Source organism: Rhinoderma darwinii, chromosome 7 (assembly GCF_050947455.1).
Source record: "Rhinoderma darwinii isolate aRhiDar2 chromosome 7, aRhiDar2.hap1, whole genome shotgun sequence".
NCBI lineage: Eukaryota > Metazoa > Chordata > Amphibia > Anura > Rhinodermatidae > Rhinoderma > Rhinoderma darwinii.
In genome coordinates, this window is record NC_134693.1 from 121484900 (window position 1) to 121501512 (window position 16613).

The 16613-nt window shown below is 45.1% G+C and overlaps 1 protein-coding gene across 3 annotated transcripts in view; it reads left to right on the top strand.

The window, feature by feature from the left end:
* Positions 1-10780: 10780 nt before the first annotated feature.
* CCDC66 (coiled-coil domain containing 66) overlaps positions 10781-16613 on the top strand; it is a 50298-nt gene continuing 44465 nt past the window's right edge. For 2 of the 3 annotated variants that reach the window (XM_075833910.1, XM_075833912.1), the window contains exons 1-4: positions 10781-10938; positions 13869-13933; positions 14351-14376; positions 14469-14871. In XM_075833910.1, the coding sequence (XP_075690025.1) occupies positions 10928-10938; positions 13869-13933; positions 14351-14376; positions 14469-14871 (505 nt within the window). In that variant the 5' untranslated portion in view covers positions 10781-10927. The remainder of the gene's footprint in view (positions 10939-13868; positions 13934-14350; positions 14377-14468; positions 14872-16613) is intronic. The other variant, XM_075833911.1, reaches the window with a different exon arrangement.

Below are 16613 nucleotides of genomic sequence, written 5' to 3' on the forward strand. Positions count from 1 at the left end.
GGTGGCCGGTGCACCCTGTAACCCAAAGGGCATGGTTACATACTGAAACAGCCCCTCTGGGGTGGAGAAGGCAGTTTTCTCCCTGGCTTCCTTTGACAACGGAATTTGCCAGTACCCTTTTGTGAGATCTAGGGTTGTAATATATCTGGCTGGCCCCAATTGCTCAATTAACTCATCTACCTTAGGCATAGGGTAGGCATCAAGTTTGGAAACTTCGTTCAGCTTAGTCATTGCAGAACCTCCATGTCCCGTCGGGTTTTGGAACTAATACTATGGGGCTGGACCACCCACTATTAGACTCCTCAATCACCCCCAGTGCTAACATGCGTTTCACTTCCTCTGAGATGGCCTTTCTCCTGGCTTCTGGGATTCTATAGGGCTTAATGCTTACTTTGACTTTCTGGTCAGTAATAATATCATGCTCTATCACATCAGTAACCCCTGGGAGATTTGAAAACTGGTCCCTATTATGCTGAAAAAAATCACTCGTCTCTTGTTTTTGTGGCGGAGACAAAGTTTCAGCACTCTTAACCTTTCTAATCTGCACATCCAGATCTTCAGATATTTTTGAGAAAGTTAGCAAGGACTCCCTATCCTGCCAGGGTTTAATTAAATGTATGTGATAGAGCTGGATCGGCTTCCTTTTCCCCGGCTGATGTACCTTGTAAGTTACCTCACTAACCTTTTCCACAATTTCACAGGGGCCTTGCCACCTGGCCAAAAATTTACTTTCAACTGTGGGCACTAACACCAACACACGATCACCCGGGTTAAACTGCCTCTCTTTGGCTGCCCTGTTATATATTCGGCTCTGTGCCTCCTGAGCTCTCTGTAGGTGGTCCTTTACTATGGGCATAACCCTGGCTATCCGATCTTGCATTTGTGCAACATGTTCTATTATGCTCCTATAAGGTGTCGCCTCACTCTCCCATGTTTCTTTGGTAATATCGAGGAGACCACGGGGTTGCCTGCTGTACAGTAACTCAAATGGAGAGAACTCAGTGGAGGCCTGAGGGACCTCTCTGATAGAAAATAACAAATAGGGCAATAAGCAATCCCAGTCCCAACCATCCTTCTCCACAACCCTTTTTAACATCTCCTTCAGGGTCTTGTTGAACCTCTCTACCAATCCATCGGTCTGAGGATGATAGACAGAGGTTCTTATTTGTTTGATCTTCAAGATCCTACATAACTCTTTCATGATTTTAGACATAAAAGGGGTTCCCTGATCTGTCAATATTTCCTTTGGCAGGCCACTCATGTAGCGGTCCATCACCACTCTTTCCACCATCTCCCTAGGATTTAGGATTTTGGGCTGAAGCCACTTGCGTGCCAGATGCAGGAGATCGAACAGCTGGGATCGCGGTGGTTTAGTCCTCTTGTACCGCCAAGCATGAACCCAACGAGCCCGCACAGAAAGGGTAAACCCCAACCGAGCCAGTATCTCTGCTTTCAATAGATGATAGTCATTGGCTTGCTCCTGTGTCAGGTCGAAGTATGCCTTTTGTGGTCATCCCACTAAAAATGGTGCCAGGACTTCTGCCCACTCTTTCAGAGGGAGTTTCTCTCGCTCTGCCAACCTTTCAAACATGGTTATATACGCCTCCACATCATCTGCAGCAGTCATTTTCTGCAGGGTGCTTTGCACTATTTTGTGCACATTTATCAGGGTGGTGGCTGTTTCCCGTGGTAACTGTGATTGAGCCACGACCGTCTCTCTTAGGGCGGAAACTTGCTCACCCAGCAGGCGGTTGGTCTCCTGTTGAACCTGTATAGCCTCCGCATGAGCCCTCTGCTGCTGTGCGATCGCTTGCTGCTGTTGCAGGTTTGCCTGCACCATCTGTTTTACGAGCTCCTCCATAACAGTCTCTTTTTTCAATCCTGTTGCTGCTTTTACCCAGGACATACGGGAAGTCCAATCAAATTAAGGAACTGTGCGTTTACCCTTAGCGCGATGCCCGCATTCTCCACCATATGTGAGCTGGCGTCCCCCTTGGGTTGCTGTATTGGGCAGTCACGTACACGGAAACAGGGTAAAACCGACACAGCGGGTACTTTTTATTTGCACCAAACACACAGATCCTTTTTGTACAGAGTTTGCATCCCCTGAGTGTGCAAATCCCCTTTGTTAGGTGCTTTGGTCATAGCAGTCTCCCTGGAGGAATAACAACCTCCTTCCTCCTCACTCTCTTTCTTAACACTGTCAGCTTCCCTTTTAATCAGGGCCAACTGAGACTCAGAACCTCTAGAAATCAAAACCTGGAGTGGAGGTATGGGAATGGCCATCCCACCCAGAATCTCTACAGCCATTCCTAAATCCTGGACCCTGAAATCCAGCCTAAAAAACTCCTGCTCACCAACTAACCTTGCTGAGCAACGAACTTCCCAGAGATTTACACCACTGAGATAAGAAATCTCAGTGGCACATACCTACCCTCTACCAGTCTTCCTACTGACTGTTTACAATTCATATATTTACAATTTGGGTGCTATGTCCCCTATGTTTTTTGGTTGTTCTGTATGTAATGTAAATTTACATAAATTTTTACTCTGTGTACACATGTTCACAAATATCAGTTGCAGCAGCATCAGTATTTTTATCTCTCAAGTGATCACAACATCAGTGTTGTCTTTCCGCTGAGGGGTTCCGTCTGAGGTTTCCGTCAGGTTAACCCCTCAACGGAAAGACAAACGGAAACCTTAGCTTCCGTTTCCCTCACCATTAATCTCAATGGTAACGGAAACGTTGTTAATGGTTTCCATTGGTCACCGTTGTGACAGGTTTCTGTTGTTTTGACGGAACCAATAACGCAGTCAACTGCTCCGACGGAACCCTTCAACAGACGGGCAACGCTGATGTGAACAGGCCCCTATGCAAAATCTGATGGAAAAATGTATCAGTTGCCATCAGGCTTTTTCACAATTTGTACTACAAAACCATCATTTGTCATCAGTTGTCGTTAGTTGTCATCAATTTTTACCACAATGGTCCACCAAAAAGGTTGTCTAGGGTCTGAAAATGTGCCAATTTTATCAGAGTGGTGCATAGCTTGTGATAGATTGGATACATGATAGATTAGATACCGGTTGTGTACCATGTCAGGGCTCTCCTTCTCTGCTCCGGCCTCATTGCTACACTGATGTCTGACAAACACATTGTAATGTCACATGTGTCCTATTCAGTGCAGCGCTGAGGCCGGTGCCGAGAGGGAGAGCCCAGAAGGCAGCTGCTGTCCACTGACCTCAGATCAGATCTTGGACGCAGCCTTGTGAGCCTGCAAAGACACCAAACACTAGCCCTAACTTCAGGGAGTAGCTAGTTTTTGGTGCCTTTACAGCTACCCAATCCCACCCCGCATCTCCTACCCACCCCACACCACGCTGAGATTGCTGTTGTATCTATTCCCACAACAGGGTCCGGGTGTCGCATTTAAAAACGGCCGTCTTGGTCCATTTTTGACGGCCGCTTTGCATTTGTTTTGTATATTCCATGTCTGTATTTCGATTTTTGACAATTTTTTCAAAACAGGTGAATTTTTGTATATAATGAAACAGTACACTCTGTGGATAATGCTGCAGTGCCCTCTGTAGAAAATGCTGCAGTGCCCTCTGTATATAGTGCCACACAGCCCCCTACAGATAATGCCACACTGCTCTCTGTATATAGTGTCACACCCCCCCTGTAGATAATTCCACAGTGCCATCTGTAGATAGTGCCGAAGTGCCCTCTGTAGATAGTGCCACACTGCTCTCTGTATATAATGCCACACCCCCACTGTAGATAATGCCACACACCCCCTGTAGATAATGCTGCAGTGCCCTTTGTAGATAATGCTACACTCCCCTGTAGATAATGCCACAGCGCACTCTGTAGATAGTGCCACAGTACCCGCTCTAGATAATGTCACACAGCCCCTTGTAGGTAGCGCCACCCAGCACCCCCTGTACATAGTGCCATACAGCGCGACCTGTACACAGCATCACACTGCACCCCTGTAGATAGTGCCACACAGCGACCCTGTAGATAGCGCCACTCCGCACCCCCAGTCGATAGCGCCACTGGGGCCGGGGATTCCCTCCAGGAGGAGCCCCTAATGCCACAGTCCATATAAGGCTAGGTATGTCAGCGGTTACCTCTAGGAGTGGAATCTTCGGCCAGAGTGTTGCTGACGCTCTGCTGCCTGAGGATTCTGCTCCAAGAGAAGCCCCTGACGTCATTATCCATATATGGACAATGACATCAGGGGCAACTCCTGAAGCAAAATCCCCGGCCACAGCAGTGGACAGTGGCGTCAGTGGTTACCGCTAGGAGCGGAATCCCCGGCTACAGTGTTGATGATGCTGTGGCCGGGGATTTCGCTCAGAGAGTAGCCCAGGACATCACTGTCTGTATATGGACAGTATCGTGAGGGGCTGCGCCTGGAGCGGAATTCCTGACAATGCTATGACTGGGGAGTCTTCTCCTAGCGGTAACCCCTGACGTCACTGGTCACTGTCCATATATGGACAGGGCTATCAGGGTCTCCTGGAGGGAATCCCTGGCCACAGCTGCAGTGGCACTATCCACATGGGGAAGGTGTCACTAAATTTTGCTCCTACTCGCATCCACCTTCCAGCTGGGTGGTGCCCAGGAAGGTGGATGCGGCAGGACCCAGCGTTCATCTGGCCATAGTTAATTAGGATAGGATACGGTGCCGAACCTCCCTTGGAGCCGGACCCAAAAACTCTGCAGGTAACTGTAATGACGGGGTTAGGAGACAGACAGGTGAGCCCTAATCTTCCCACCACTCAGTCCCTGCCTACTTGCATGACCCATCCTAGGCGACGGCGTACAACTGGGCGACGGTCCCTACTCTCAATACGTGCATGAGAGACAAACAGAGAGAAATCACAGGCAAAGACAAGAAGCAAATGAAGGTATACATAGACAGGGGGCGGGAGCTAGAACCGTCTGGCCAGGCTGTGATAGGTTCTCCCACTCCTCAGCCTACCAGCCTGAGTGGTAGCAGATCGAGTCACTCTAACAGACCTAGGAGCAGATGCAGACTGATTAACCACGGGCGTCGACACAGAAGCTGTCTCTGGCAGATCCTTTACAGCAACGCTTTTGGATCCGGCTCCTGCACAGGTTCAGCGCCGAATGGCGCCACAACTGATGTCCCCTGTGCCAGGACAGATCCCATAGAAAGCTATGGGATCCGTTCTAGCATTAGTTTCCCTCCGGATGTTTTGCAACACGTCGGAGGGAAACTGAAACGGACAATGGATAGATGCGAACGTCCCCTTAGCAAGTAGCTGATGCATATTCCTGGATATGAAAACCCTAAATCCATTGCTGTGATCCCACCTTAAACACTATTTTAATGGGGATCACAAGTGACCTTGTGTTCATTTATTTTGAGATTGTTCATTATCTGTTGCTTGGTACATTATGTAATCGTAGAATAATTTTTTTCATCAACTTAGGCATAGTTCACACTTGCGTCGTATAATCCGTTAATATGATCAGCTTTTAGATCAGAATAAGGACAAAAAAATATCCTTTAAATATCCCATTGAAATCAATGGGCTTTTTAATTGCATCCTTTTTGTTAGTCATCCATTTTTTTTATGGAGATAAAAGTGCAAAGTACAGGATTTTTACTCCATTCAAAAAAACACATGTCTAACGAATGGGTTATTTTTATCATTGGTGTCAATATAAAACTGATACAAACGGAATGTATTCCGTTTGAATCCGTTATTTTGATTTCAATGGGATTTTTAACTGATCCGTTTTTATCCTTATTCTGTTCTAAAAACGGATCAGAGTAACGGATTATACAACGCAAATGTGAACTTAGGGCCTGTTTACATCACCGTTCACTTTCCGTTCAGGGGTTCCGTGAGGTTTCCGTCTTGGAACCCCGCAACGGAAAGTAAAACGTAAACCACAGCTTCTGTTTGCATGGTGACGGAAACACTGCTAATGGTTTCTGTTTGTCACCGTTTCGTCAGGTTTCAGTTTTTCAGACGGAATCAATATCGCAGTCAACTGCGCTTTTGATTCCGTCGGAAAAACGTAAACCTGCCGGAACGGTGACAATCGGAAACCATTAGCAGTGTTTCCATCACCATTGATATCAAGCTGTGGTTTCCGTTTGACTTTCTGTTGCGGGGTTCCACCACGGAAACCTCAGACGGAACCCCTGAACGGAAAGCGAACGGAGATGTCAACAGGCCCTTAGCCGTAGATGAATTATGTGCTTTTATATACAGATGAGACTTGAGCTAGAATAAAATACCCGTTGTCTTTATGAAGGATTTTTCTATTTGGACTATTTATTTTCTTACTGAAATAAAAAAAAAAAAAAAGTATGTGCTACTATGCTGCCCTCTACTGGAGAATTTGTATATGTACAGGGTAACTTTTATGGAGATCTTGTTAAAAGTATTGACCTAAAAAAAAAAAAATCTATAAAGACAGGATCACATTTAGGCTGGATTCACACGAGGTCATTACGTCCGTAATTGACGGACGTATTTCGGCCGCAAATCCCGGACCGAACACACTGCAGGGAGCCGGGCTCCTAGCATCATAGTTATGTACGACGCTAGGAGTCTCTGCCTCGCTGCCGAACAACTATCCCGTACTGTAATCATGTTTTCAGTACGAAACAGTAGTTCCACGGAGAGGCAGGGACTCCTAGCATCGTACATAACTATGATGCTAGGAGCCCGGCTCCCAGCACTGTGTTCGGTCCGGGACTTGCGGCCGAAATACGTCCGTCAATTACGGACGTAATGTCCTCGTGTGAATCCAGCCTTAGGGAAGTCCACACATATCGTAAACACTGTAAATTTCCTGCAACGGATTTCATTGCGGAAAATCTGGAGCGTAAGGGCTTATTCAGACGAACGTATAATACGTCCGTGCGACGCGCGTGATTTTCACGCGCGTCGCACGGACCTATGTTAGTCAATGGGGCCGTTCAGACTGTCAGTGATTTTCACGCAGCGTATGTCCGCTGCGTAAAACTCACGACATGTCCTATATTTGTCAGTTTTTCGCGCATCACGCACCCATTGAAGTCAATGGGTGCGTGAAAAGCACGCACGGCACATGGACGCACTTCTATGTGCCGCGCATGATTCGCGCTACAGTAGTCAAAACTATGAATGAAAACAGAAAAGCACCACGTAAAAACAGAGTGTCATAATGAAGGTGGCTGCGCGAAAATCATGCAGCCACGCATCATATGCTGCTGACACACGGAGATTTTATGGACCTTTTGCGCGCGAAAAACGCTGCATTTTTTTGCACGCGCAAAACACACACGCTCGTGTAAATACGGCCTAATACAGTAGCAGCAGGGTGGATGACATTTGAACAAATCTCAACCACATGCTGCATAAAAAATAACCGTTCATAAATTGACCTGCGTTGCAGTATTTTTATAAGAAGCATGTCAATTTATGATTCAGAATCGCTGGTTTTCTGTTTTGGGATTTCCTCATTGAATTCAATAAGGCGGTACAACGCGCAACAAATAGCAGATTTTGCGATTTTTGTAGCAGAAAAGCTGCGATTCCGCCGCAAAAATCACAACTTAGAAAAAAAACAAAACATTATACTTACCCAGATCTCTATGCTTCTCCGTCCAGGCCGGCCTCCAGGGATGACGTTTCATCTCATGTGACTGCTGCAGCCAATCATAGGCTGCAGCGTTCACATGGGTTGAAACGTCATCCCAGGAGGCCGGGCTGCAGGACGCCAGAGGGACACTTCGCCATGACTATGGGTAAGTATAAGCTTTTTTTTTTTTTAACCTGGAGTTTTCCGCAGTGGACATTCCGCCCAAAAAAACTGCACCAGAATTTGGTGCGTTTTTCCGGCTGGAATTCCCTTGAGGGATCAGGGTGGATACGCTGCGTACTTTTACGCAGTGTATCCGCCCTGTGTGAACATAGCCATACAGTTTTGGCTTTGTTTATTGAGCCAAACATAGGTGTGGATACAAAACAAAGAAGATGTATAATTTTTTTCTTTATCCCTTTCCTTCCTTTTGGAACCAATTTTGGCTTCGGACAAAAAAACGGCCAAAAAACTGCATCAAAACTACGTGTGTGATCCTGAACAAAGACTGGATTTACACAAATTTTGGTGTTTTTTTAATTGTATTTAAATTTCTCCTATATTTTCTATCTACTACTGTGTTTTGGCAAAAAAAAAACTTTTATAAAAAAAAACTGGTATATCTCGCCTAAGGATGTAGTAACACATAAGTAAGGAAAACCTTTTCTTTGGGATATAATCTGCTCTCAATTTGGGCAAGAAATAAACGGATCTAAAACATACCTAAAATATTCCTGTGTAAATGTACCATTAGGCTCTGTTTACACCTGTTTTTTCAACAGAAGGCGGCAATGTATGCCACTATATAGGCGTACAGTGGCACACGTCGCTCATTGACCCCCATTATAAAATTAATGTGTTACTTTTTTAAGCCACTCTTGATTTTCGCTGCGTTTTTTATGGCCGTTTTTTGGAGCTGTTTTTCATAGCGTCAATGAAAAACGGCTCTAAAAACGTCTCAAGAAGTGACCTGAACTTCTTTTTCGCAGCCGTTGTTTTATGCGGCTGTTTTTCAAAAAACGGCCCGTCTGAACAGAACACTGTTTTTCACATTGCAATCAATGAGCAGATGTTTGGAGGCATTCTGCTTCCAATTTTTCCCCCGTTTTTCGTGCCGAAAATAGGCCGTGTGAACATACCCTAAAAGTCTGATCTCCTACAATATAATATCAGACTCGCGAGATTACTCTGTAAACTGTCATTTAAACTAGATTACATTTGCCTTGCTGGAAATCTCACAGAAAAGATTCAGACGTGTCAGGATTCTGAATACATATCACGTCCTGGCTGGAGGTAATGTCTATTAATTGTCAGGACCCTGCTGTAATGTTATAGTGTGTTTATGTGGCTGCACATAGCGATATAGATATATCGCTATGTGCTGTATAAATGAATGGAGAGAAGTGTATGACGCTGATTGGTCACTGATTGGTCAGCGTCATACACTCCTCTGTACAACGCCCACTTTGGCATTAAGAAACTAATTAGCATAAAGCTAAAAATCGCTCATAAAGTGGTAAAAACAGATTGTTTTTCTAAATAAAAAGCACTGCTGTCACCGACATTATAGCGCCGATCTTCTTATGTAGGAGATAGGGCACTTATAATGTGGTGATAGAGTCTCTTTAAAGAGGCTCTGTCACCAGATTTTGCAACCCCTATCTGCTATTGCAGCAGATAGGCGCTGCAATGTAGATTACAGTAACGTTTTTATTTTTAAAAAACGAGCATTTTTGGCCAAGTTATGACCATTTTTGTATTTATGCAAATGAGGCTTTCAAAAGTACAACTGGGCGTGTTGAAAAGTAAAAGTACAACTGGGCGTGTATTATGTGCGTACATCGGGGCGTGTTTACTACTTTTACTAGCTGGGCGCTCTGATGAGAAGTATCATCCACTTCTCTTCAGAACGCCCAGCTTCTGGCAGTGCAGATCTGTGACGTCACTCACAGGTCCTGCATCGTGTCGGACGAGCGAGGACACATCGGCACCAGAGGCTACAGATGGTTCTGCAGCAGCATCGGCGTTTGCAGTTAAGTCGATGTAGCTACTTACCTGCAAACGCTGATGCTACTGCAGAATCAACTGTAGCCTCTGGTGCCGATGTGGCCGTCACGATGCAGGACCTGTGAGTGACGTCACAGATCTGCACTGCCAGAAGCTGGGCGTTGTTTAGAGAAGTGGATGATACTTCTCATCAGAACGCCCAGCTAGTAAAAGTAGTAAACACGCCCCGATGTACGCACATAATACACGCCCAGTTGGACTTTTACTTTTAAACACACCCACTTGGACTTTTGCAAGCCTCATTTGCATAACTACAAAAATGGTCATAACTTGGCCAAAAATGCTCGTTTTTTAAAAATAAAAACGTTACTGTAATCTACATTGCAGCGCCGATCTGCTGCAATAGCAGATAGGGGTTGCAAAATCTGGTGACAGAGCCTCTTTAACTCACATAGTGAATGCCGTAGTAAAAAAAATAATGGGGGAATCACTGCATTTCCCATAACCCCCCAACAAAGATTTTTTTTCCAGTTACCCACTACATAATATGATGCAGTAAAAGGTGCCATGAAAAACTACAACTCGTCCCGCAAAAAAACAATCCCTGATACGGCAATATCAACGGAAAAATAAAAAAGTCATGGCTTTTGGAAGGAGGGAAGGAAAAAGCGAAAATGAAAATCTGAAAAAATGGCTGCGGGGGGAAGGGGTTAAATGCATCCTAACATTAGAACTAAAATTCTATACAGTAAACACTAGTTTATATGTAGCTCAAAATAATGCCTAAAAATTCTACAACTGCAAAGAAAACCTCATCCAGCTACAAAAATAAAAAAAAGATTTTCTTTGTTCTATATAAACGTTTTGTTTTTGTTTTATTGCTGTCATATTTATTGGTGTGGTTCTTAGCCGCTATTACTGGGACTACTCCTTGTGTGAACGCGCTTTTATTCTCGTCAAACGAATCCATCCCCTTCCAGAGACTCCTATAGAAAAACACTATAACCTGCCCTTATAAAAGATGGCGCCGTGGAGCTCAACAGCAACTGGCAGGCAGCCAACCCGGCACTGGATCACATAGCAGCTTTTCCAACTGTCACCCGGTAAGTAGCGCGAACGCTGATTGGTCGTTCTACGATCCAATGACGTTTGGTGTGATTGAGCTGTGCCAGCAACCAACGTACACACTGGGAGTCCGGGAAGTGCTGAGCTCAGGATGTCTGGGGGCTGAGTGTGTGTCCTGACAGAGCGCTGTGAAGCCGAGGAGCCGGCCACTGTGTGCCTGCAAGAGCGGAGCTGGGGGCCATGAACCTGGGGTAAGCGCACAGCACCCCTCTATACAATCATGGGGGTGGTTATAGCGACACTGCTGGTCCCGGCTATAGAGACGCATTATAATGGCTGCTCTTCTCTCTTCTCATGCATTATCTCCTGATAATAGTTCTTCTGCATGGCTGACCGTACAACCTGATAATTCCACTGATTTGACTGGTAGTTTCTGTTTTGTACTGATAATTTTTGCGTCTACGGGATGAAGCGATAAAAAAAATGTCTTCCCTGCAGACGTCATCCATATGAACCGTGTGAGGTAGCCGCCATGGGATATTGAAGAAAATAGTGGTGAGGATGACGCCATGTTTATCAAGTCTGCCGCCACTTTCTCCGCCACCTCAACATTTTTGTATATGATGGGAAAAGGGCGGGGCTTATCTGCCACATTTCTGGTCAGAAACATGGCGGTGGACGGTGCGTCACTAAGTGGCTGCGCAATATCCTTCATTACACTGTGCCATGTTGGGGTATACCAGTAGATGGCGCTGTATTTCGGAGATCGTCTTCCCAGTAGTACCATAGACTGCTATGGATTTCATGCTGCGCCAACTTGGCGCTCGTACCAAGCCGGAATATGGGATAAATATGGCTTCCTGCGTCCCCTCCGGATATTTCCGGCCTTTATTATTGGTATTGCTCTTGCTTGTAAAGGGAGTGGAGACCATAATTACATTATATCAGTGGTGATCACGCTGTTTCCTTATATATAATAGTATCCAAGGTGAAGTTTCACTGTTTACTAGTTGTTATTGTCACTGTCGTTTCTGATGTGAAGTAGACCATGAAATAAAGGGTACATTCAACTTTACCCTGCGGCGTGTCAGCAGAATTAATTCGCTTTGGTGCTCTGCCAATCATTGTTCCTCCTCGGCTTAGGCTGGCCAGACACTCAAGATAAGGATCGGCCGCCATACGGCAAAACAATCATATGTTATATTGTTCATGTAAATGATCCCACCATCAACATGGCGGATTAAACTATCAGATCAGTGGTAAAAAACAAACCTGAATGCTCTTTACGAAGTTGCGCTCAATCGGCCATAACCGGGTGATCAGATCGCTTTTTTGGCAGACATCGGTCGATCGTCCGCCATCGTGAACGGTTGTTTGTATAATATCTTATAAAGATCCCTTTCTTATGTGTGTTTCTGTGTATTTTTCCCTTAGGCTGGATTCACACACTGCATTTTGCTGCGTTTTTAATGGTGGTTTTTCTCAATGTCTTTTTGTGGTGCTTTTTTTTAGTGCAGTCAGATGTGACATGAAAGTCTATAGTAAAATGCGCTACATACAACACAACTGTGTTTTGGTTTGTGGCATTTTTCAGGAAATTTTGTGGTTTGGGCTTATTTTTTTCCAAACGCAGCATTCTCTGGGCATAGGCTTCCCTATAGGACTTCAAGAAAGACAGAAAAAAAAAAAGCATCTACAAAATTACACTAAATGAAAAACGCCATAAAAATGCATGTTACATGTTAAAGACGCCAGTGTTTTTTTGATAAAGTTTGAAATGCCAGAATATTCTGTGTGTGAAGGAGGCATTATAATATTCCGTTAGGCTCAATACCATTGTGAATTAGGCCTTGTTCACATGTTGCGTTGGAGGCTCCCCTCCGTCACAGATCCGGCCGAGGTTACCGCATGCTGCGCTATTGTCCCCAATAAAATTACGGCCACCCATTAGGGCCGGTTCACACGTTGCGTAAACACTGCGGATTTTCCGCAACGGATTTAATTGCGGAAAATCCGCAGCAAATGCAGTAGCAGCAAAGTGGATGAGATAAAACAAACTCACCCACACGCTGTGCAAATAGTGAGTGGAAAAAACGCTCTGAGGCTATGTTCACACGGGGTATTTTGCCGAGTTTTTTGACGCGGAAACCGCGTCGCAAAACTCGGCAAAAACGGCCCGAGAACGCCTCCCATTGATTTCAATGGGAGGCGTCGGCATCTTTTTCCCGCGAGCAGTAAAACTGCCTCGCGGGAAAAAGAAGCGACATGCCCTATCTTCGGGCGCTTCCGCCTCTGACCTCCCATTGACTTCAATGGGAGGCAGGAGAAAGCGTATTTCTCGCTGTTTTATGCCCGCGGCGCTCAATGGCCGCGGGCGAAAAACGGCGCGAAAATCGGCGTGCAGGGAGAGGAATATCTGCCTCAAAGTTCCAAATGGAATTTTGAGGCAGATATTCCTCCCCCAAAATACTCCGTGTGAACATAGCCTGAAATTGACCTGCGGTGCCGAGTTTTATTTGCAGCATGTCCATTGTATTTATGTAAACTCTGCTTATTTGTTGCGGGGTTTCCCCATTGAATACAATGGGGATGTAAATCCTGCATCAAATAGCAGTTCTGTTTTTTGCGGCGAGTTCGCAGCGATCCCGCCACAAAAAAGCACAACTCGGAAAACAAAAAAATATTATACTTACCTAGGAGTCTGTGTTTTCATCCTCCTGGAATGACTCTTCATCCCATGTGACCGCCGATGCAGCCAATCACAGGTTGCAGCGGTCCCCTGGGATAAGAAGTCATCCCAGGAGGCCGGCCTGCTTCGCTGCGGACATCCTGGGCGAAAAACTGCACCAAAGTTTGGTGCGCTCTTTTTGTCTGGAATTCCCTGTGGCGCACAGGGCGGATACGCTGCGTGCTATTGTGAACTCCGCCCCATGTGAACTCCGCCTTAAAGTCAATGGGTTCCGTTGGCCGCCGGCGGTGTCCGTTGTGCAACAGACTTGTTTCTGCTATTCCCTTGTGCTCCTTTGACGGTGCAGAACAACGGAACACGCCAACGCAGGTGTGAACAAAGCTTTAGTTATGTGCTATTTGAGAAATGTCCATAATAACAGAATTCTGAATATTATGTATGATCCGGTCATAAGAAACTTCTCTTTATGTATCAATATGTTTTAATTTGCAGGGATGGACTTATGCTTGAAACTCAGATTTTAAATGGCAAGCCCAAGCTTATCCTGGCTCCCTACGGTAAGATGTTCATCATAAATGTTAGGCCATATGCGCATGACCGTGCTTCTGTGTCCGCAATTCATCTGCGTTTTTGCGGATAAATTGCAGACCAATTCACTTTTATGGCTCGTGCACACGACTGTGATGTTCAAGGACCCATGTGGGGACCCCAAAAACTTAGGACAAGTCATTTTACAGTCCGGATTTGTGGCTTCACTTACTGGTGAAATTTATTTTATTTGCGGATCCGTGAATCCTGATAACACATGGATGAACAACAAAAGTGTTTGGTTTTTTGCGGGCAAATGGATCGCAACAGATCCGTGGTCTTGCGGCCCGCAAATCCACTACAGTCGTGTGCATTAGGACTTAAAATTCTTGTACTCTGTGCTATGTTTATTTATTTTTTTAATAATATATATATTTTTTTTAAAGGTGTACAAGAAAAGACAGCTAAACAGGTACTATAATATGATCCACAAATATCTATTTAACTCATGTTTATTTTTGTTCTTTTATGGCGTTGACTAAAACACATTTTTTTTCTTGACAGGTGGGTAACAAGGGAAGGACACACAAAACTGCACTTAAAGGAAAGAATCCGGCTCCGGTCGTGCATGTTAACAATGCCAGAACAGAGCAGCCGGCGTCTAAAGTCAGATCTGCACTTGGAGCGGTGCCCCCTGGTAAACTTCCGGTCAATGTACTTAAGGAACTTGAAAACAAACATCACGACCAAAATGTGCAACAAATGAGGCTGGATGCCGGGAGAGGGAAACCTGTGCCCAAAAAGATTTCTAATGTGCCAAAGCAAAGGCTGCAACAGAAATCTGCAATCTCTGCTGAGGAACTGAGGGAGAGTCTAGTATGCCTCACCCAGGAGCAATTCCAGCAAATTTTAATGACTATCAATCAAGGTAACAAACAAGTGACAACCGACCAGACCTTTGACGCAGGTAAACCAATTGTCTATGTATCTAAATGTCTGACTTTGTAGGGTATGTGGATGTCTGTTTACTCACCTATTGACCGTTTTTTATTTTATCTTTTCTTAAAGAGGCTCTGTCACCAGATTTTGCAACCCCTATCTGCTATTGCAGCAGATAGGCGCTGCAATGTAGATTACAGTAACGTTTTTATTTTTAAAAAACGAGCATTTTTGGCCAAGTTATGACCATTTTTGTAGTTATGCAAATGAGGCTTGCAAAAGTCCAAGTGGGTGTGTTTAAAAGTAAAAGTCCAACTGGGCGTGTATTATGTGCGTACATCGGGGCGTTTTTAATACTTTTACTAGCTGGACGCTCTGAAGAGAAGTAACATCCTCTTCTCTTCAGAACGCCCAGCTTCTGACAGTGCAGATCTGTGACGTCACTCACAGGTCCTGCATCGTGACGGCCACATCGGCACCAGAGGCTACAGTTGATTCTGCAGCAGCATCAGCGTTTGCAGGTAAGATCGACTTACCTGCAAACGCTGATGCTGCTGCAGAATCAACTGTAGCCTCTGGTGCCGATGTGGCCGACACGATGCAGGACCTGTGAGTGACGTCACAGATCTGCACTGTCAGAAGCTGGGCGTTCTGAAGAGAAGTGGATGTTACTTCTCTTCAGAGCGCCCAGCTAGTAAAAGTATTAAAAACGCCCCGATGTACGCACATAATACACGCCCACTTGGACTTTTACTTTTAAACACACCCACTTGGACTTTTGCAAGCCTCATTTGCATAACTACAAAAATGGTCATAACTTGGCCAAAAATGCTCGTTTTTTAAAAATAAAAACGTTACTGTAATCTACATTGCAGCGCCTATCTGCTGCAATAGCAGATAGGGGTTGCAAAATCTGGTGACAGAGCCTCTTTAAATGAGCAAGTTTCTGGGCAGTGGTATAGTCATCGGTTTCTCAATTATATATGTTTATTTTCTTAGAAAGCCATGTACCAACTATTTTTTACCCACTTATTCCAGGCTCCTGAGGGTAACAACACATCCCCTATTCCTGCACTGCTGTGTAACCTGGCGCATTAGAGCTTAGCCCATTCCAGAGTATACGCCGTTCAGCCATAACATTAAAACCACTGGCAGATAAAGTGATTGATTGTCTTGTTACAATGGCGCCTGACAAGGGGTGGGATATATCCGGCAGCAAGTGAACAGTCAGTTCTTGAAGTCGATGTATTGGAGGCAGGGAAAATGGGAGTGTATGGATCTGAGCCACACTGACAAGGGCCAAATTGTGATGTCTAGACTACTTGGTCAGAGCATCTCCAAATTACCAGGTCTAGTGGGGTATTCCTGGTATGCGAAGGTTAGTACCTGCCAAAAGTGGTCCAAAGAAGTACAACTGGTGAAATGTCAACAGGGTCATGGGTGCCCAATGCTCATTGATGTGCATGGGAAATGAAGACTAGCCCATCTGGTCTGATCCAACAGAAGAGCTACTGTAGCACAAATTGCTGAAAAAAGTTACTACTGGCTATAATAGAAAGGTATCAGAACACACAGAGCATTGAAGCTCGCTTCGTTTGTGGCTGTTTAGCTTCAGACTGGTCAGAGTGCAATTGCTGATCCCTGTCCAGCGACAAAAGAATCTCCAATGGGCAAGTGAGTATCCAGACTGGACCATAAATCAATAAATGTGGCCTGGTCCGATGAATCCTGTTTTCTTTTACATCATTTGCACGTCGCTTACCTGGGAAA